General features: G+C 44.1%; 1 protein-coding gene across 2 annotated transcripts in view; it reads right to left on the bottom strand.

The window, feature by feature from the left end:
- Positions 1-18,503, bottom strand: part of thbs2a (thrombospondin 2a) — a 65,283-nt gene extending 46,780 nt beyond the window's left edge. Inside the window, exons 1-4 of one of the 2 annotated variants that reach the window (XM_048536419.2) lie at positions 18,358-18,503; positions 17,908-18,102; positions 17,245-17,798; positions 16,944-17,022 (exon numbers count right to left, since the gene is read on the bottom strand). In XM_048536419.2, the coding sequence (XP_048392376.1) occupies positions 16,944-17,022; positions 17,245-17,798; positions 17,908-17,980 (706 nt within the window). In that variant the 5' untranslated portion in view covers positions 17,981-18,102; positions 18,358-18,503. The remainder of the gene's footprint in view (positions 1-16,943; positions 17,023-17,244; positions 17,799-17,907; positions 18,103-18,357) is intronic. The other variant, XM_048536420.2, reaches the window with a different exon arrangement.
- Positions 18,504-22,318: the final 3,815 nt, after the last annotated feature.

Genomic DNA, 22,318 nt, shown 5'->3' with positions numbered 1-22,318 from the left:
AGAAGAAAACTGAAAAAACAAAGTATGGCACTAGTCGGATTAATGTTCTGGAGACAGCAGTTCGAATCCGGTGACTGGGGGGAGTTTACATTCAATGAATAAACATCAGGAATAAAATGCTGCTCTCGTTGAGAATGATCATAAAACTGCTGGATACTTGCAAAACACCAATCTGGCTCACTAATCCTTCAACAAAGGACATCTGCTGTCCATATCACATATGGAAGGACCTGGGGGTCAATTAACTCAGCTGTAGAATGACAGCCAATAGAATGGGTTCAATGCATTTTACTGACGGAGGTTACTGTGATGTACCTCTCATGGTGTAACCACTGCCATCAGTTTTCTCTCTTTAATAAAAGAGTGGTCCTCTAGAACTAAGGCAACTTGACTTTTTATGTTATAGGCCAGTCTGTGACTCTCAACCAGCAGCACTGAAGCTATCCCTGAAAGGGCCTAGCAAGTCACTCAGCTGTACTCTACTGGTACAGAAAGCTGTATGGGTGTGTGTGTCTATGCCACATGGGCTGCAGGATTTATGAAGGCACCTTACTGTGACAATTTCTAGCAATGGGCAATAGTTTTTCTCTTAGTTTTTACATGGGATGTGGGCATCACTGGCAGTGGGCAGCACTTTGTCGTCCATTCCTAATTGCCCTTTCAGAGGGCAGTTCAGAGTCTGAAGTCATATGTCAACCAGACCAGGGAATGACAGCAGATTTCTGCGCCAGATGGGTATTTGACAGCACTCAGTAATGACATGGCCATTATAACTGAGATTAGCTTTATAACTGCAGAATTACTAACTGAATTCCAGCAGCTGCCACGATGGGATTTAAACCCATGACTCCAGAGAGTTAGACTGGGTCGACAGATTACCAGGGTCACTGGTATGACTACAACACCACGACCCCATTACCACATTCCAAGTGTGAACTTAAAAAGAATCTCAAAACAGCTACCCAACAACAGTTACTAATGCATTTCCTTGCAGTTGCCAGGTGATTGGCTTTTATGGAGCGCATTCGGGGAACGAATCGGCAGAATTTCTAGGGACTCAGCACGGTGAATCTATTGCCAGTGAGGGCAGCGGAAATCAAAGCTGCCAACTTTACAAATACAATTCTCACATTAGGAGACTCACTAGGGACCAGATTCCAGAGTCAGCATGCATCCAAAATAAATCACTGTGGGGGAACTGGAAAGTGCAATAATGAAGGAAAAACGATGGCAGATGCATTTTCGGAAGCACAGCCCAGATGTGAAGACTACAGCACTGCCAATGGTTGGAAACTCGACACACACCATCCTTTCGACACTTCAGCCTCCTTGCTAAATCCGAAATATTGCCGTTGACAAAATATTACATTATTGCTGCTCAGCTCCCTCAGACAGAAGTAAAACCACCAAACTGTGCCATCGTTATCCTTATAAATGCTGCTAGGAATATTATTTTTGAGTCACTTCCATTCAAGAGTGAAAATGAAACCAGGAAACACAAAAAGGATCAGAGAAACCAAACAGGTGCAGCCCATCGAGAAAGATTTCAGGTCTCCCTAGTCAGGCATTCAAATCTCTCTTTCACAAAATATCAGTTTAATTTCTCCATTATCTCTACCTTGGAATTTATTCAATCCTTCCGCACTACTGACGGAGTGCTATCTCATCCAAGGTGCTGTCGCTTGTTTGGGGTGGGTTACAGTGAGACCCTATTTGCTGTCTCGGGATTTCACTGCAATACTTGGTTCAGAATAGAAGGGTTCTCCTTGGGTTTTGGTCCAACATTTGAACCTCACCCTACAATCGCTGAGGAGCAGCTGACCTAGCCACTATCGCATTGCTGTCCTTGGAAGCTTGCTCTGCACCAATTGGACTGTTGTGCTTTACAATAGTGAGTGCGCTGCAACTGAACATTCTACAAGCTGAAAAGGGCTTTTGGGATGATCGAGGGGTGGGTGGAATATAAACGCAAGTCTTGTGCTGTTATTTCCTCATTATCCTTTGAAGTGTGGTACAAGATGTTACGATAATAGTGAACTCCACCACATCCTTGCTTGTCCCGACAGGATTATAGAGCAAATTCCAACCAGCTAAATGGAAAAAACACGTGGCCTAGTGCACATCCTGGTTCTTAATGAACCATGCATGCCAAGTTAATAACTTTAAGGCAGAGTACACGTAAAAGGTGAATTGAACATTGAAAGGAATGCAGATGCTGAAAATCAGACACAAAAATGGGAATTTCTGGAAAAGCTCAGCAGGTCTGGTAGCATCGGTGGCAAGAAATCAGAGTTAATGTTTTAGGTCACTCGACTCGAAACGTTAACTCTGATTTCTCTCCATAGATGCTTCTAGACCTGCTGAGCTTTTCTAGCAATTTCTGTTTTTTTTTTCTATAAATGAAAGGCTGGCTTATTAGGGAAGAACTGCACTCCATCCTGGATCTGTCAGTAGACAGACAGATTGGGTAGGAAGCCACTTTTTATGTGTATCGGGGGGGCGGTTGGTGGAAGAGGCTGGAGCTGGGGGCTGTCTGTGTTACCAGGTACAGAACCAGGGGGCTCCAGCATCAAGCTTTAGATGGAGTGTAAAAAGACAAGGTCTCAAAATGCCCACTAACAATGGGACGGTCCAGCTGCAGGTGAGTGCCCTGGTCAGTCCACATTTGCCCTTCAAGCGGCTAAATAATTCCCAGGAATGGTGATGCAAATAGTGTACTGCCACCAATGCAGAAAGGCCTAAACATGGGATAATACCACAATACCATTGATAGCACTCTTATGCTGGAGTCAGAGCATCGTGGGTACAAGTCCCACTCCAGGGCTTCCAACCCCCTGCACCACTCCACCATCTGATAGAATGGTGGCTGATCTGCTTATGGTCTTGATTCCACTTTCCTATCTGCCTCAAAATCCGTCAACTCCAGATTCCTGACTCAATACAGCCAAATACGAAAAACCAGTCATGATTCTTCCCTTCAGGAGAACATAAGTCAAACTGCTATCTTAGCCAAGGGCCGTTACTGCTCATTAATTAGGCAGAACGGATAGTACATGCAAGCACTGACAAACACTGACAAACAACTTGGCATTAATTCAGTCAGCACACACCCCATATCACGTCTGTTTTCAAACAACTCCTTTATCATTGGGCCTCAGCTCAAATAATTCTGCTCAGGTTGGTTGGCTCAGTTGGTTTGCAATGCAGAACGATGCCAGCAGCGTGGGTCCAATTCCCATGCCAGCTGAGATTACTATCAAGGGGCCGAAGGGCCTGTTTCCACATTGTAGGTAATCTAATGCATATTTGACTGTGTCAACCTCGCAAACAAGATTCTGTAGTAAAAATCATTTTAGGGATCCAACGTGTGAAGAGTACTTACAACCTGACATTTTATCCCTTCTCAGCCTCTCCCCTTGCCTGAGGTGTGCTGGTCCTCAGGTTAAACCACTATCCGTCATCTCTCTCCCTAATGAATGAGCAGCCTTATGGTCTAATAGAGCTGTGGTGACAACATGTTGTGGCTCAGTTGTCATACCAGGTGATACTTCTGCCTTAGTGGGCAGTAAAAGTCCAGGCTGCCCAATAAGTTGCTAACCCACTCAAATCTTCAAGGCTCATTGAATTAATCTTTGGACTTACAACCATTTGACCAGCCTGGCACAGCCCTCGAACGTGTCATTAATGAGTGTTTGTTGATACTGATACCCGCTAAATGTACAGGATGAATTGACAACTGTGCGCGTTTCATGTCAGGGTAACATTACTTATTCATTTAGCTAAAGCAAGAGCCAAATGATAGTTTCCACCTTTGCCCAGCTTAAAGAGATTAGTCTGTGCTCGGGGATACAAAGGAAGATATGGGCCTAGTGTTTTTATCACTTGCTTATTAATTCAGAGACCAGTTAATGGTTCAGGATTAAGAGTCGAATGCTTACCAATATTATGGACAACATTATCAAAATGATATGTTGTCAGAATCCCATTTACAGGCAGTACCCAATTAATGCGCACGGTGGCTCAGTGGCTAGCACTGCAGCCTCACAGTACCAGGGACCCGGGTTCGATTCTACCCTCGGCCTGTGTGGAGATTGTGCAAACTCCCTGTGTTTGTGTGGGTTTCCTCCGGGTGCTCCGGTTTCCCCCCCACAGTCCAAAGGTGTGCAGGCTAGGTGGATTGGCCACGCTAAATTGCCCGTAGTGTTCAGGGGTGTGTGGGTTATAGGGGGATGGGTCTGGGTGGGATGCTCCAAGGGGCGGTGTAAACTTGTTGGGCCGAAGGGCCTGTTTCCACATTGTAGGTAATCTAATGCATATTTGACTGTGTCAACCTCGCAAACAAGATTCTGTAGTAAAAATCATTTTAGGGATCCAACGTGTGAAGAGTACTTACAACCTGACATTTTATACTAGATGGTGTTCTGATGGGTTTTCAAATAAAACTACTAACGTACTCAGGAACAAAATGTGTTCTTAACCCGGGAGCCACCTTGGTATGCTGGGGAAATGATAACATTGTTAAACCATTTTGGGGATCTGTTAATATCCCTATAATGGTCTGAGAACCTCACAGTTTAAAAGTGGCAAATGATTCCATGACAGTTAGGTGGTTGTTTCTGACTGAGAGTGACATGATGGGCCAAAAGGGCCTTATACAGTGCTGTAGATCTGGATGACCCTGTGGCTATGACAATTCTCAGGATATCAACGTTAGTTGCTAATATCAGAGCGATACACAAGACATATACATGTTCACATACTATTTCAATGATAGCCTGGAAGATCATATCACAATGTAACTGAGGAAATTAATACACACCAGAATGGTCATCTGGTGCATTTTTAATGTCAGAATGATATTCTGCAGGGTGCATTATTGCAGTGATATCTGAGGGAATGGTAATGTTGCAACATGACTCAGAATAAGAGCTCAGCCATTCAGGACCGAGACGAAAAGAAATAGCTTCAGGCAAAGAATTATGAATTCTTGGTTTTCTCCCCTCAGAAGGTGGTGGGTTCCCTCTCACTCCACCGTGTAGCTACCCTGACCAGATCCCCAGCAGTGACATGCCTCACTTGTCTGTCTGTGTGATCTTCAAATCTCCAAGTCTGTACAGCTCTGACACCCATCATCCACTATATCTCGGTCACCCACACCACCACCACCTCCCCCCCCCCACCCCCCGCGCCCCTCCCCTCCATCCCCCACCCGCCATTCAACCAGTCCTTCTGTTATCGACCAGAAAAGATCTTTGTTGCTTTCCAGCTCCGATCAAAAGGTCGAAAAACTGATATCTTCTGTTCTGGGTGTTGTTTTTGAGACTTCTCCAACTCTTGCAAGCTCAAACACCTCTTCAGTTGTCTTACAGTCTATATGTGGAGTTTTAAATGTGCCTCATGGCATCCATATTTCTAATTTCCTCTGATATTTACTTATTGTCCAGGATTATAAGGCACAGAGGACAGCAGTTAGAATGTGGCATATTAAGAATCTTTTCCTTGCTAAGAGATTGAGTTTTCTTGTTCTCAACGCATCCTTCATCTTCGCAATATAGATTCTGGCTGCTCCTATTTCTGACTTGGGCACTGCATTTATCACTTTCTGTTACCATGTTGTGGAGGACACTCAGTCACTAAATGTATGTTGGTCAGGGGTCATAGGAGTGGAAGTAAGGCCATTCGGCCCATCAAGCCCACTCCACCACTTAAATCATGGCTGATGGGCATTTCAACTCCACTTCCCTGCACTCTCCCCGTAGCCCTTGATTCCTTCTGAGATCAAGAATTTGTCGATCTCTGCCTTGAAGGCATCCAATGTCCCAGCCAATAGCATTTTGGACACTAAGGGACTGAAGGGATATGGGGATAGTGTGGGAAGGAGACTTTGAAGTAGCTCAGCTATTATCTTATTGATTGATGAAGTAGGCTCAAGGAACAATGACATTCACAATTTCCTACATTAATTAAAAATGTCACAGAGGTACTTGAGGGAATTGGTGAGTCTGCATTGGAGAAGTGTTAATGCAGCCTCCATAGTTTATGATGTCCAAACCTGAAACAGACAGCCACCTATGATGACCAGAAGTGCAATAGTTTATTATCTGAGAATTAGTTAACACAGTTGTCACTTACAGCCTAACAGCTCCATTTATTTTGGGCAGCAGTAGTTGTCCTTCCTCATTCTCGTGTACCTTATTATTCTATCCCTTTCATCGCGACACCATGTCCATTTTTCCTGCCTGACCTCCTCTGCAGTGACCTGGTCATCTTAACTAATTCACACTGCCATAGATTTTACATTGACATCTCATCAGGACTGCAAGGGCCATATAGCTTCTTATTCCAAAAATCTCCACAATTTGTGCTCCTTTTGCCTTCATTGGCTTTGCTGGGACATTAAAGGAATTGTCCAATATCAGGTCTGAAAGAGAGTTTATTCTCTCACTATAACACACTAAACACCTCCAAACACAGCTGGCATATTCACTAGAAGTCAACAAGCTTGCTGAGAAAACCATCTACTGGGTATTGTGAATGCTTTCTAAAAAAAAATCAGGGAGCACAACTTTGTAAGAGATGCAAAAATACTTGGGGAGTCGATAAGATCAGTGATAATCTGATGAATTGAAAGTACTGTATCATAACTGTACTTTGCCCCAAGTTAATATAAAATTATTAAACTGGCAAATTATATCATAATAATACCCTAGAGTAATGTAAATATTGCAATATTATGCTAAAGGAATATATTTATCAATTAGTGTCCAGTAAATACTGTGTTTAATAGCTGCATGTTTCTCCACAGGATCAGTAGGAGGCCATTCTGTCCATCGTGTGTACACCAGTTTGTTAACTGAGCATCATTATCCAGTGCCAATCTTCAGCTTTGCACAGTAACAATGTGTTAATACAACACATTATACTAATGCTCAAGAGTTAGACAATGTGCTTTTATAAATTTATTTGTTCACAGCATGTAGCTGTCAATGGTGCCCATTACAATTGCAGAAAGTGCTGATGAACCACCTTCTGGAACTACAAATGTCCGTTCAGTGTAGGTTCACTCAGAGAGCTGTTAAGAAAGGAGAGCTCTGGAACTCTGATCTAACAGCCTTGACTGTTCTTCTTTTCTGAAGGAGGGTCTAGACCCAAAACGTCAGCTTTCTTGCTCCTCTGATGCTGCCTGGCCTGTTATGTTCATCCAGCTCTACACCTTGTTATCGTAGCCATGACTGAGACCAGCTTTTAATTCCAGATTTGCAAAGTGAATTTAACTTCCACTATATACCATGGTAGGATTTGAACCTAAGCTATCACAGCAACAACTTGCACCTCTTGGTTATTAACTCAATGACACTCCCAGTAGACCAGCTCCCCTTTCTTTCAAAAACCCCACACAGTGCTCAGCCTTCTCAGTTGATTTCCAATGACAATGGGGGTATGGGACTGACAGAGCAGGAGGTCTCAATCCAACAGGCAGCAAATTGGCTTTGGAAGACCCAGCAGAGTTGTGCATGAGCAGCAGGGGGTGTTATTAGCTGGGAGACGCATCCCCACCCCACGTGGTTCAGTTAGTTCGACTGTTGCCTGATGGTATGTGAAAGGGAAAATCAGCATACGTGCATGGACTGAAACAGAAATATCATTCCCAGGCAATATTGGTCCATATAAAGAATCACAGTGGGCAAGATTACTGCTGCAATGATCACCGGGATCAATGACAATATCAAGGATTTGAAAGGTTTACAAAGTCTCTAAGTTTTTATAAATACAAAGGATTTTCCCCATACAGATAAAGTATTGGATTAATCACCTTAAATTCAGCAAATAAGGTTATAACTTGGCTTTGGGAATGTGCATTCACAAAATGAAGAAAATAAAGAATGAAAATTCTAGGGCAATATGATGGAAGTGCTTACAACTTTAAAAGAATTGGACAGGGTAGTTAGAAGTGCACAGTTTCCTGTTGCTGAGGGATGCAGAGTGAGTGACTATAGATACACGACTCAGTGTATGAGAACTTTACACAGTGCATGAGCTCTGTGCATGTGGAATTCACTTCCAGGGTCAATGACTGAGGAAACTCCAGGACAGTGCTTTCCCCTCAGGGAACCTCCAGCTAACCTGCAGACAGGTCTCCACTTAAAGACATGGAGCTTCTGCACTTATGCCAACATCCAGGGCAAGATTATCTGGACAGATGAAGGAACTGGGTGAGTAAATGTGATTTTTTTCTGAAACATGGACTAGCTTAATCTATCAAGCTGTTGAAACTTTCCAACGTCCAGTTTTATATCTATCAGTGAGATAACATTGCAATACTTAGGTTGAGGTGATGGTATTGTAGTCATATCACTGACCTAGTAACCTAGACTAATGCTCTGGGAACCCAGAGCTGGTGGAATTTAAATTTAGTTTAATGATGGCATAATTGGCTTGGCCAACACTTATTGCCCATCCCTAATCGCCCAGAGGGCAGTTAAGAGTCGACCACATTGCTGTGGGTCTGGAGTCACATGTGGGTCAGACCAGGTAAGGATGGCACTTTCCTTCCCTAAAGAGTATTAGTGAGCCAGATGGGTTCTTTCCCCCCACAATTAATACAGGATTCACGGTCATCATTCGACTCTTAATTCCACATTTTTAAAAGAGTAAATTCAAATTCTACCATCTGTTGTGGTGGGATTCCATCCTGGATCCCGAGCACATTATCTGGGTCTCTGCGATGATGCCACTAGGCCATCATCTCTCCCTGACTGGTGTGATGGACTGGCACGTTAGCGAGCAACTCAGTGCAGGGGCCATTAGCAGTTGGATAATAAATGCTGGTCCTGCCAGTGAGATGCACATCGCAAGAAAGACAACAAGAAACAACCTGAGACAACAACACCACTCTGGGGGAATATTCCTTTCTGTTTTACTGGAAGTGAGATTGTAAGTCAATTTATAAAAAAACACACGAAAAGTGAAAGTGCTGGAAAAAACGCTGAAGCTGTCATATTAGACTTTAGATGTTGACTCTTGTTCTCTCTCCATCGACGCTGTCAGACCTGCTGAGATTCTCTAGCACTTCCTGTTTTTATTTCAGAGCTCAAGTTCCTACTATTTAAAAAATGGTTTACAGAGGAAACTATTCTGCCTGTTATGAAAGCAATCCATGTTTCTATCTTCCGCACCCCTCCCAGAAAGGGGGCTCCATTTGAAGGTCAGTGAACAGCTTTGAAGTTATTACTTTCTAAATAATGCATTAAGCAAACATCAGTCTGTGCTACATCCAACCACAATAATCAGATATTGACACTTGCAAGATTACCTTTCATTCAAACCAAATGTTTTGTTGAAGTTCAGTGATCAAGATATTTCCAAGGAGTAGCAGTCAACATAAAAAGATAGCACCAAACACCTAGATCAGTGACACTGTCCTCTTGGATCAAAGTCTCACTAGACAGCAGCAATGTTCATAGAATCAGGCCTCCTACGATTACAGTCCAATTTCACACTTTTAGTTCAGTTTCCAAGAGCACAACTTTGCTGAGTTGTTACTCAAAAAGCCTCATTACTGCAAACAGAGAGAACAGGAACTGCAGATGCTGGAGAATCTGAGATAACAATGTGTGGAGCTGGATGAACACAGCAGGCCAAGCAGCATTTTAGGAGCAGAACAGCTGAGGTTTCGGGCCTAGACCAATTGCTGATGAAGGGTCCAGGCCTGAAATGTCAGCTTTTCTGCTCCTAAGATGCTGCTTGACCTGCTGTGTTCATCCAGCCCCACACTTTGTCATCTCATTGCTGCAAACAGCTCTCTTCCCTTTGGCATCAAGAGACCTAAATTGGGAATGTACTATGTACACAACAGAATGAGTTGAAATTCAAATATCATTGCAATGGAAACTACAGTGTTCATGAAGTAGGTTCAGTCCGTTTCATGTGCTGATGAGGCAAGTGCAAATCCAACATATCCACCTGGAAAGTCAAATTCACAAACTGCCATTACCTCATCCAACTGGATTCTGATTGAACCTCTGCTGCCACAAAATTAGCCAGAAGACCATTGTGAAGATGATCAGTCTCTGAAGTTCTAAGTTATTCCTGATGTTCAGAGTTAAGTTTGCCACAGTCTTTCTCACTTCTCAAAACTCCTGTGTTCCTGTTGCAGCCTGCAGGGGTTTGTACAACTGCCCACCCACCCTGGTACGTCATTCTATGTGTTTGCAGGAATCCTGATAAGCCAGAACTCAACCTCAGCATTTTAGAATATCGAATTTCTTCCTGAACTTGCCCCAATATTGCCTGAACACTTACGTAAATTACAATTAAGTAAATGGCAACTGTGCTTTGGAAATCATGTTAAGATTTGAAAAGCTTTGAATCTACAAGGTGTCTCATACAAACTAATTCTATCACTACGTTATAACGGCTCCTGAATTCCCCGCTCAGAGTTGACTTAAATGCCTAATTCACTGTTTCACTTCTTATGTACTTATTATGAAATCCCTTTGGCAGTCACGTTGCCTTCTCCTGCCCACTGCACCAACGTATCTACTGCCCAATGTTGTTGTGTGCTCCTCCAGCATTCCCACACTGATCAGAGACTCAAAGATGACAGAAAGAGTATGGGTGGAGCTTCCAATGTCTTCAAGCTTTACTTTCCTCATCTACTTAGGACATATCTCACTGGGACATGTCTTGTCATCTTTAATACTACTAGCTTTATAAAATACTCTCTTTCCATTATTAGACTTCCTGTTTTTCTCCTCCTGCAACTAATGCCATTCATGCGATCTGCGCAGCTTCAATAGGAAAGAGCTGGAAACCAGTTAACAACCATTTATTATTCAGTTAGGTATGGAGGGATATGCACAAAACGCAGGCAAATGGGGCTGGTTTAGTTGTGAAAACTGGTCAGCATGGGCAATTTGGGCCAAAGGGCCTGTTTCCATGCTGTAGACCTCTTTGACTCTTTGGAAGGTAGATGGCTGCATGGCTTTATTGAAATCTCTTGGTTTCCAGCTACACATGATTTGACATCATCTACGGCACATCTTAGTGAGGAGTATAACAACAACTGACCCTAATCCCACAGCATTTCCTGTAATAAAGACAGAAACAGGATGTACCAATGATTCCTCAGGGACCCCTCTCCTTTATTCTATTTTCCTTCATGGAATGTGGGAGTCATTGGCAAGGCCAGCATTTGTTGTCTGCCCCCAAATGCCCTAACTTTCTCAATAAGTGTCAACTCACCCTGTCACGTTGCTGTGGTCTGGAGTCACATGTAGGCCAGACCAGGTAAGGATGGCAGATTTCCTTCCCCAGAGAAGATTAGTGAACTGAGCAGGTCTTTGTAACAAATCAATAGTTTAATAGTCACCATTACCGGCTATACAATTCCAGACATAATTAATTGAATTTAAGTTCCACTAGCTGGAGTGGTGGGACTTAAACCCATGTCCTCAGCGCATTTATCTCTGGATTTCTAGTCTGGTGACATTCCCATTTCACCATCAGCTGCAGGACAGGATAATTTTGGTTTGTTCCCAATCAGCCTCCGACAAGCCGACCTTCCACTATTTATATCTTTGGGAAAGGGGCCCAGAAATCTTAAGTTGCTGACTAAGTTATTTCTTCATCTTGTCCTCTTCTGTACATTTTCTGTTCAGCTTGATTCTCCCATGTGTGATGGTCCCGGCTTTGAAACAGGGAGATCACATCAAATCAATCCAGCTGGTTTGAGGATGTTGCCATCGCAGTGGGCAGGGGTGGCCTGCAGACATCATCAAATTGGGTTTGCCAATGGCCCTCTGCACAGGACATGGTTGGACAAAAACAAGAGCTTGCAGAGCTTAATATAATCCAGTGGCATGGGTTGTAATCTGGTTGGGAAGTAGAATGCCACTGTGATAGATACCTCCAATCGGATTCAGACCATCCAAGCTGCTCTACTTCTCAACAAGATTATGACTGATCTGGTAATCCTCAAATCCCCTTATCCTTTGATTCCCTTACTGATTTTTAAAAAATCTCTCAGTCCTGAATATACTTAACGACCCAGCCTCAACCATTCTCTGCAGTTAAAAATTCCACAGATTCACTCCCCACATTCCTCCTCGTGTCTATCTTAAATAGGTGACCCCATATCCTCTGATATTGGCCTCTGCTCCTGCACTTTTCTGCTAAGGGGTAACATCTCCAATGGGACTATCCCTCCCTGTAATGAAGGGCATTTGCTTTGATTAGCCTTTTGAACCCAGATCAACCACAGCCAGGCTACAGACAGTGGCAAAAAATGCAGTGCGGAATACAAACAACAGAGCAGGCTTGTTCTCAACCAGGCCTGAGCTCCATCCGCTGTCTCACGCTGCCACAGCTCCGATTTCAGACTGACACGCTCCAAGCTGGAGTGCAAAGATATAAATAGTGGAAGGTCGGCTTGTCGGAGGCTGATTGGGAACAAACCAAAATTATCCTGTCCTGCAGCTGATGGTGAAATGGGAATGTCACCAGACTAGAAATCCAGAGATAAATGCGCTGAGGACATGGGTTTAAATCCCCCTCCACCGCTCCCACCTTCCCTCCCGGGCACCGAGTGCTGAAAACCAAACTGCTGCTGATACCCGAGAAGAGCGGCAGTGAGTAGTCGCTGGCAGCAAGCGGTGTCTCTTTCACTCGCACGTGTGCTTGATGGGTTGCCGGCAGTGACACTCGAGACCAGCTACGTAATTACTGCAGTAGTGGTTTGAAACTTCTGGCTCGCAGTGGGTTCTAGCATAGGCACCAGGCTCAGTCGCTGAGCACATTGCTCAATGTGGATGCGAACTATGCGAACGTGAATGCTTCCTGGAGTTGAGCCAATCTTGTGACCGTAGCCAAGACTGGCTGCTGTGGACTGGGAGAAACCAGTAAACACAAAGGCTGTATAGGGCCCGTGAGGGCTAAAAGGCCCAATAAACTGCTTCATTGTAGCTTTCCGGTACATCAATGCGCTCCCCTCAGCAGAAGGGTATAATCTTACAGGTGGGGGGTGGGGGTGTGTGATTTTAGAGTGAAAGACAAAAGGTTTGAGGAAAACCTTTATCACCCAATGCACTGCTGGGGTGCCCTAGAGGGGGTGTAGCTGAGGCAGGAAACATTCCAAGTTTTAAATGGCACTTGGGATGAGCACATGAAGTGTCTGAACATCCAAGGCAGTGTGGGAAAGCGGGACTAGTGTAGTCAGTAGTACACTGTTGATATACAGACTTGATGGCTGAAGGGCAAGTGCTATACTGTATGATTCTATGCACTACCATTAACTAGCTGCTGATGCTGATCATTCTTCAGCTATTCTTCAGGGCAATCTTCCAGTTGCTGATCACCCTCTGACACTTGTCTTCTCTAAATCAGTGGAATCTTTTTGTGTCCAACTGAGACAACAAACAGGGGCCCAGGCTTAGCACCGCACTTGCAGTACAGCAGCTCTGGCAGTGCAGGCCTGCTATGATGAAGGTCTAGGCCCGAAATGTCAGCTTTTGTGCTCCTGAGATGCTGCTTGGCCTGCTGTGTTCATCCAGCCTCACATTTTATTATCTTGGAATCCTCAAATCCACTTATCCCTTGATTCCCCTACTGCTTTAAAAATCTCGAGGTCTTGAATCTACTTATTGGCCCAGCCTCAACTGTTCTCTGCGGTGAAGAATTCCACAGATTCACTACCCACTACCCTCCTCGTGTCTATTTTAAAGAGGTGACCCCATATTCTCTAATGATGCTTTCTGGTCCTGAACTTTTTTACTAAGGGCTAATGACCTTTCTGTAACCACTCTGTCAAATTTCCCTAAGAATCATGTATGTTTCATTGCAGGACACAGGACAGCACCAATGCAAAATACAACCACTGAAGACTGAACAGAATAAAGGCAAGGTAATGCCGGTAAATGAAAAGGAAATAAATCTATCAGCACCAAGCACAGGCTGGTGAGTTACTCAACCAGCAATGCATGTACCTATTCCACTCCTTCTAAAATTCAGGGATTTTCACCTAGGCGCTGAGATTGGTAAAATAGCAGAACGCTACTCAATGTTTGTAATCTACCACTAAACTCTAGGCCTCACATTATGTTGGATTAAAAGGATGGGCAAATGAAGCAAGGATGAAATAAAAAAAACTACTTCCACTCAACAAGCAGTTATGGTACTGTCCAGAAATGTGCCACAGGCAGGTTCAATTGAGACATTCAAGAGGGCATTCAATCGTTATTTGGATTGTAATGGCGTGCAGGAATATGGAGAAAAGGCACGAGATAAGCAGTAGGTAACTGAGCCAGTGCAGACTCAATGAGGTGAATGGCTTCCATTATTCAATGGTTCTGGTGAATTGATTTCACACCTCCCCTCTGGTCACTCCATCCTTCCTGAGGTACAATGCCCACTATATACAGTGCAATAATCCAGCGACAGCCTAACCAGAGATCTCTGCTACTCGAGCGTAACTTCCAAAACCTTTGGACCCAGCCACGTTAAGAAGTTCCAGTAGCCACTACATTTCTTTTTACATCGGGTTTAGCTTTAAATCATATCTGCACTGGGATTGCTAAATCTCCTGTTCCTCTACAATTCCTTACTGCCCTCCCTTTAGAAAATGCTCTGACCTAACCTTCCAAATACTGCAGATACTGGAAGTCTGAAATAAAAACAGAAAATTTCAGAAGCGCTCAGCAGGTCAAGCAGCGACTGTGGAGACAGTATCAGAGTTAACACTTCAAAGCCATGATTCAGTGTTCTGGAAGCAGGTGACCCAACTGAAACATTAACTCAGTTTCTGTGTCTCCCTATCTCTCTCCCAGTGTTGCCTGCTCCGTTTGATATTTTTTGCGTATAAAACAGATTCATAGAGTCACCACAATGCAGAGTAAGGCCATTCAACCCAATGTGTCTGCACCAGTCCAAGGTGCCTTCCCCTACCTAATCCCCATAGTTAACCCAATTATCTTGCACACTACAGGACAATTTAACATAGCCAACCCACTTAACCCATGCATCTTTGTGGACTGTAGGAGGAAACCCACACAGACACAATGAGAACATACAAACTCCACACAGACAGTCATGCAATGCTAGGAGTGAACCCAGCTCCCTGGTGCTGTGTCTCAGCTGTCATAATGATTTCACAGGAAAGATAAAAATACATTTTAAAAACTTGAGGATATCTGGAGGTAGCTGGCGTTTCTAGTGTCTTGGATCTCCCTAATTTGTCATTATACAGTCTGGTCCCTTACACAATGATTTGACAGAAACGCAACAAATATCAACAAAGATACAGCAACTGGTGACACTGTTCTAAAAAGCAACAGTGTTACAACCGTATGTCCGGTGTTTTAATGATAAGTGTGTGCGTCTCTGAATAAAGGGAGCTAGGTTCTTCTTTCCCTGAGGAGGAACACTGTACAAGGTTTTGAAATGATATCCATCTAAAAAGAGCCATTGGATCCAGGAACTAGTAAAGGCTTAAGCTATTCATAAAGTTTAACTCTCAGCATCGAGAATGTTGGAAACCCTCAGCAAGCCAGGCAGCACCAGCAGAGTGAGCAGCACACGGTCAAGGATGCCAGTCGCCAGAAATGGATCTGAAATGCTAACACCAGCTGCCCTCGCCACAGATGGGGAGCCGTTCCAACGTCAGACTTCCAACATTGGCAGCCTGTTGCTTTGCCTTTCTGGAATTGTCTGCCACCTAGTGCAGGGAATGGTTAAACCAGTTTGGAAAACAAATAATACGTGGTCTAAATCCTGAGCCAGTTAGGAGAATGACGACAGAGTTCCACATTGTAGGGGCAGGTAGCTGATCGATCTTCAAGCTACTTCCTCTACAAAGACTGTAATGAGCCAAAATAACTGAAAAACAATATATCTCCTACCTTCATGTCATTTTCTCTTCCATTATTAGTCTTTACTATCTCACTATCTTTGTCTGAAAATATTTATTTTACTGATGTTTGAAATAAAGCTATTGTGTCAAGATAAACCATTCTGAGCTGTCCTCTACAGTAAATGCATGGGACTTTTTTGGACTGCAACACCCTTCTATATTCTGCCATTAACAATGAATATTTTGGCATAACTACTAGCATTTGAGATATTAACAATCCACATATTTTTATTAAATACTATTCCAATGAAAGCATCAGTTCATCAAAGGAACCATAAATCAAGCATATCTTTGACTGACTTTGAAATGAGCCACTCCTTTGACAACAGACACACATTCTAAACTGGAGACAGCAGTTCCCTCTCTTCTTTGACAACACTTCCCATAAATAACACCTGACATTGAAAGCATTCTCCAAATCTGCTTGTTTGTGAAATGAAGTAAAACGGGAAACTATTGTTGTTAGCTTTCTGAGTGTAGCCAAGGTTAAAAAAACTCTACTCAATCAGCCAATGGCAGCCAATGCTTCCAGTGACACCCTCGCATCAAGCACCATAAATGCGGCAAGGCATAACCTCTGATTAATGGGGAATAGAGAACAATTCCATTTTGAATATGCCTTATAAGAAATAGGGATCATGTAGACCACTTGGCCAACTGAGCCTGCTCCACCATTCATCACAGCTGAACCTGCACTCCCCTTTCCCGTTCACTCCATCAATTACTTGGGAGAACAATAAAAAAATCTGCCTCTCACCGTCTTAAGTGCATTCAGCACTGGAGTGTCCACAGCCTAGAGGATTCCAGAGCTGCACAACCCTCTCGAGCGTCAGTGACCATCCTCTTACCCTGAGGCTTTGCCTGTGGTCTACATTCTTCAGCCAGGGTTGGGGGGCCTCTCAGTGCCCACCCTGTCAAGCCCCTTTGGAATCTTGAGTGTTCCCACTGCTGCATTTCAAATCAGAGCAAGACTCAAAAGCTGGGAAACAATTCAGAGCCAACTCCACCACACAGCTGTAGCTCAGAAGTCAAACCTTACCTATCTGAAGGCAACCGCTACTCTGGAGAATATCCACCATGGATGAGCCAAATACTAGCTGTACATTCTGCAAGTAGCCCTGGAGACAGAACAGAAACACCATTAATTTATAGCGATTAGCCCTGAGATGTTGAAAAAAGCAAATGCATTACTTGTACAGGGGCATCATTTTGGACAGCAAAATGTTAGGAATGACGGAATATTCTCAATTACACCATACTTGTGCCGAAGAGTCTAATTACTGGAGATACCTGCAGCTCTGCCAGTGTTAGGGTGTCAGAAAGGGAGGCAGGACACATACCTTGAAGTTCTTGCTTGGGTTCAGTCCTCTTGCCACATAGAGTTTGCTGTTGGTCGCACTGAGTTGCTCGTAAAAGGGGTCATCGAGGATAAAGCTGTCTGCCAGCTCACAGTCCACATACAGGTAAGCATTCTCCCCATTGACGTGGACAGTGATGTTTTTCCATTGGGAGTCAGCAATGTCGACATCCTGGAAGGAGACCAGGCTCTGGGAGTTCCCCACCGAGTACTGCAAGTCCAGGGTGTTGTCCAGGCCGTTGGAGACAATCTCTAGCTGGCGCTTGTAGCCGGGTCCCAGGATGAGCAGCAGCGTGCCCCGGTTCCTCCTGTCCTGTCTCACGCTGGCCCGCAGAATGAAGCCCTCATGGTAGTTCATGAGGCGGACCAGGGCCTGCAGCTGGTCGCCAGAGGCAGCCGGGATCTTGTCGAACCGGGAGAAGCGGAAAGACGGTTTGCTGGGATCGGGACCTCGGTACAGCTTGACTCCCGGAGTGTGTTTGTTCACATTGCTGATGGCGAAGAGGTCAAACACTGCTTCGTTATCCCGAGGAACAGCTGGGGTGGGGGACAGACAGGAGGAAGGAGAAAGAAGACATCAGTAAGAGAAGACACAGCAACTATGTTAAGTGGAGGTAGTTGGCTGAAGAGCAGCAGGGACACTTACCGAGAGACTGGCTCCTGACTCCGAGCGCCAGGAGGACAGAGAGTAACATCTGCAACCCATTCCTCAGTAACATCAGTCCTGGGAAGGAAGAGGACACAGGACCTTCAGAAAGCTATCTCAAACCGCGACAGGAAGCGATGCGAGCGGCCAGCAGCCGTCCCCCAAACCCCCTTCACAACTTCCACACAGCACTGCCTGTTTAAAATGAATACCAACATTTAATGCAGCAGGCAAAGATATGAAAATGAAAATCTGCATCATTTCGCGTTTTGAAACTTGCGAATTCGAGTCAATTTCGCACAGGAGAGAATTGCAAACCAGAAAGGTCGCAAGCAACTTTTTGGAAGTAAAGTCATTTTTAAAAAATAAGTTTGTTTTCATAAATGTGTTATATATATATATATATTTAGGATATATATAGATATATAATGCAAACAAATATAGTCTCACCTGGCGTTCGGAGCTCCCGAGGAAGCAGCAACTTTGTGATAGTTATTGGTGGTGGAGAGGAGAATGGAAGGGGGGGGTGGGGTGGGGTGATGAAGTGATGGGGAAGTTAGCGATTCAGATTATTGCTGGGACGTCTGTTGTGTTCAACAGCGTGAACTGGCGGAACGCTCTCCCTGCATGGTGTTTATATAGACTGAGGGGAGGCTGCTGTCAATCACGCTGGGGAAGTCGCTGGTGAAGGGGGTTGGGGGGGGGTGGAGGGAGGGCAGAAAGGAAATGCGGCTCATTCATTCTTTCAGGAAAAGTTACATAATCCGTCTGCCCTCCACAGACCCGAGGCTTTTCGTTGCTGCAGCCTCCCTCCCCGTGGGCTGGGGGCTGGTGGAGGAGGGGGGAGTGTTGTTGCGGGTTGTGGATCCAGGGTCCTGTTAACCCTCATTTTCTCCTTTTACCACCCGCCCCCCCCAAACACCTCCAAAAATAATCCACCCAGTTTCCACTCTGTGGGCAGAGGGACGGACTGTGTACAGTGACCCCCCCCCTCCCCCTACCACCTCGTCTGTGAAATGCATATATGAATGTAACTGTTGTGATATTCATATCAAAAAATAACAAGCCACACCGGATTGCACACACCCCACAACTTTACCACGTGGAGAGGAAAACAAGATAAATGTGAGCCCTCCCTTTTGCCTAAGGGTTTTGATAGTGGATTCATAGCCACGAACACACACACACACACACACGCAGGCTTGGGTCCCCAGTGTTCACAAATCTCCTTGTTCCCATGAAAACGCATGTATTTCTTTTTCTGCCTGCTTGAATGAAAAATCCGGTCAAAAATATACTCCGCACGGGATCCCAGCAATTTTCTGTCTCCCGAAATCCGGGCGCGCTGTCAATGTGGAGCCCGGGGACTCTCCCAGCCCGTCTCGAGCCCGTTTGCGAAGCTCTTTACCAGTGAATGCCCTTCAATGTTTGTGTTTTTTGATGTGTTGATGTTATAGATGAAAACTCCAAATTTGTGCTCCATATTTATGGAAATCCCATTCAAAAGTCGCTGAGCAGAGGCAGTTTAGGTTCTTTGGGCAATAAATGTTGAAATTGTGCTTCCCCCCTCCCTCCGCTCTCACAATCTGCTATGTATTTCCGACACTGGGTTACTGGAGACCAACTGTAGGTGGACACTGGGTCATCGACATTCCCAGCGATTATCTTTATTAGTGCAGATACAAATACACCTCCACTGGTCTCCTCCTGATAGATACTATTCCAAACTGGCTGGGAAATGGGTTTAGTTTAATTCGTTCGTACAACTTCGCTGCCCTCATGCATTGACCCGCACTTTGATCAGGGCAACATCTCTACTGGGCTGGCATCCAATTTATCCACTGGCTCAGCATCCCCACGGGATTCACCCCTCCACTGGGTCCACAAGTACACTGGATTAATTTGGCAACTGGATTCACTCCTCCGCTGGCTTTGCCTCTCTACTGGATTAAGTCATTCAATAGATTACCAGAATCACTGGATTAACTGCATTACCAGATAAGGATCTCCACTGGAATATTTTACTAACTGGATCAGCATTTCTGCCAGATCCGATAATCTGCTGAGAATAACATCTCAAATGGATTAACTCATCTCCTAGATTTGCACCTCTACCAGATTAATTCGACTGGATTATTACTCCCACTGGATTAACTCCTCCACTAGTTTGTCACCCCACTAGATTAGCATTTCCCCTTGATTATCACCCTCACTTGATTATCACTCCCAGTGGATTAACTCCTCCACTGAATTAACTCCTCCAATGGATCATCACCCACACTAGATCATCGCCCTCACTAGATCATCACCCTCAGTGGATCATCACCCTCACTGGATCATCACCCTCACTGGATCATCACCTCCATTGACTATTGCACAAAGTAATGGTATCACAAAGAAATAACATGGTTTAATAGACAGCCAATGATATTTCTCACTATAAATCCAGTATCCATTTTCTGAAGAAGGGTCTAGACCCGAAACGCCAGCCTTCCTGCTCCTCTGATACTGCTATGTTCATTTAGCTGTACACCTTGGTATCTCCATTCTACACTACTGTTTGTAAAATAATTCCTTCCACACTACAGCCTGGCCTGACAACTTAAAGTTGTTTATTTATGTAGGTGCTTAAACATTTTGAATCACCCAAACTTTTGAATAAACCAATGAAAACAATATGTCAATCTGTAAATGCTGTTTTAGAGTATTATTAAATATTTTGATTGAAGCAACTTTGATGTGAGAGCAGACTGTACAATTCCATTCCTGCTTCGCATGTGTAATAGCCACCAATGTTTTTAGCTTATAATTGAAGGATGACATTGTATCAGGAAATGTTCTCTCACAGTGAGCCGAGCCTCAATCAGACACACAGAAAATAGACAGATGAGGAATCAAAACCCAATCAGTCTTTTCCAAACTTTATGCTTCACTTGATTCAGATGGCTACTGAAGGCAATTGTTTATTCACAGAGATCAGCAGTCAAGAGTGTATTGCTTGGTTCAAGGAGTTAACTCTTTTCGAGTGGGAAACAAAACAACTTCTGTTTCTGACTTGAGTGACAGAATAGTTTTGGAATGCACTATTTTCTACGCAATCTGCACGTCATATTTGCTGCATCAGGACAATGTTCTGAAAACAGCATGAACTGAAACCCCCTCCCACTTTCATATTTCACTAATGCCTGTTGTGGGGGAGACTGGAAGGCGACAAGTTCTGTCCAACGATGTACGAGGAGTCAGGGCTATGGAATTCAACATCTTTCTACACTTGACGCCCAACACCAGCATCAAAGCGTCCCACAGTCAAGCAGGTCAGGCACCAAACAATTTTCCCTCAGTGCATTCTTAGCCACACACCCCAGCAGCACACCCCATGCAGTGCCAGTGTGAATTTTATGTGAGCATTCTTTATGAGGTGCATGGCTAGCTCGGTGCCAGTTTGTCCTGAATGATAGGATAGCTTCACACTGTGGACCTGTGCTCACAAGGAGAATTAGATGAAGTGTTATGCACTCTTGTTTTCATTAAGTTGACAGGGATCGAAAATGTTTCAATCCCTCAGTAAAAGAGGAGCCTGAGAGCTGACTCAAAAGACTTTAAAATTCTTACAGGGTTTGATCTGATAGACGCAGACAAAATATTTCCCCTTGTTCGAGGGAGACCACAATGATGGTGCATCAGTATAAGATACTAACAAATCCGAAATGGATTTCAGGAGACAGGTGGCGCAGAGGTGAGGAGAAATTTCTTCAGAGGCTTGTGAAATTCTGAAATTTGCTACAACAAAAGGCTCTGTCAAGGCAGAAATCAATGGAGCTTGAGATGTGAAGAGATTTAAAGATTTGTGGATAGTCAGAGAAGGTATAGATGAGATAGAAAGATCAGCTGTGACCTTGTTGAATTGTGAGATAGACTTGAAGGGCCAAATGGTCTCCTGTTGCTCTGGTTTGAGTGCAGCTATGGTCTCCTTACCTTCAGAATAATATATTAACTGTGATTCAGCGTAATTCCTGAGAGGAAGGGATCATCGTTTGAGGAGGGATTAAATAGACTGTGCCTTTATTCTCTACGTTTAGAAGAATGAGAAGTGATCTTGCTGAAGCAAACAAATTTCTAACAGGGCTCGCTAGGGGTAGATTTAGAATATGTATTTCCCCTGTCTGGGGGTGTCCGGGTCAGTTTAGAATCAGACAACAGAGTCTCAGAATAGAGACAGACCAGTTAGAATTGAGATGAGATGGAATATCTTCTCTCAGACGGTGGTGAATGTTTAGAATTCTCTACAACAGAGGACCATGAAGGCTCTGTCATTGAGTATATTAAGGACAAGGTTTGATAGATTTACACATATTAAAAAAGGGATATCGGATCATACAGCAAAATGGCATTAAGGTAGAAGATAAACCAG

This window comes from Stegostoma tigrinum, chromosome 9 (assembly GCF_030684315.1).
Source record: "Stegostoma tigrinum isolate sSteTig4 chromosome 9, sSteTig4.hap1, whole genome shotgun sequence".
Taxonomy (NCBI): domain Eukaryota; kingdom Metazoa; phylum Chordata; class Chondrichthyes; order Orectolobiformes; family Stegostomatidae; genus Stegostoma; species Stegostoma tigrinum.
This window is presented reverse-complemented; position numbering and strand designations above follow the sequence as displayed.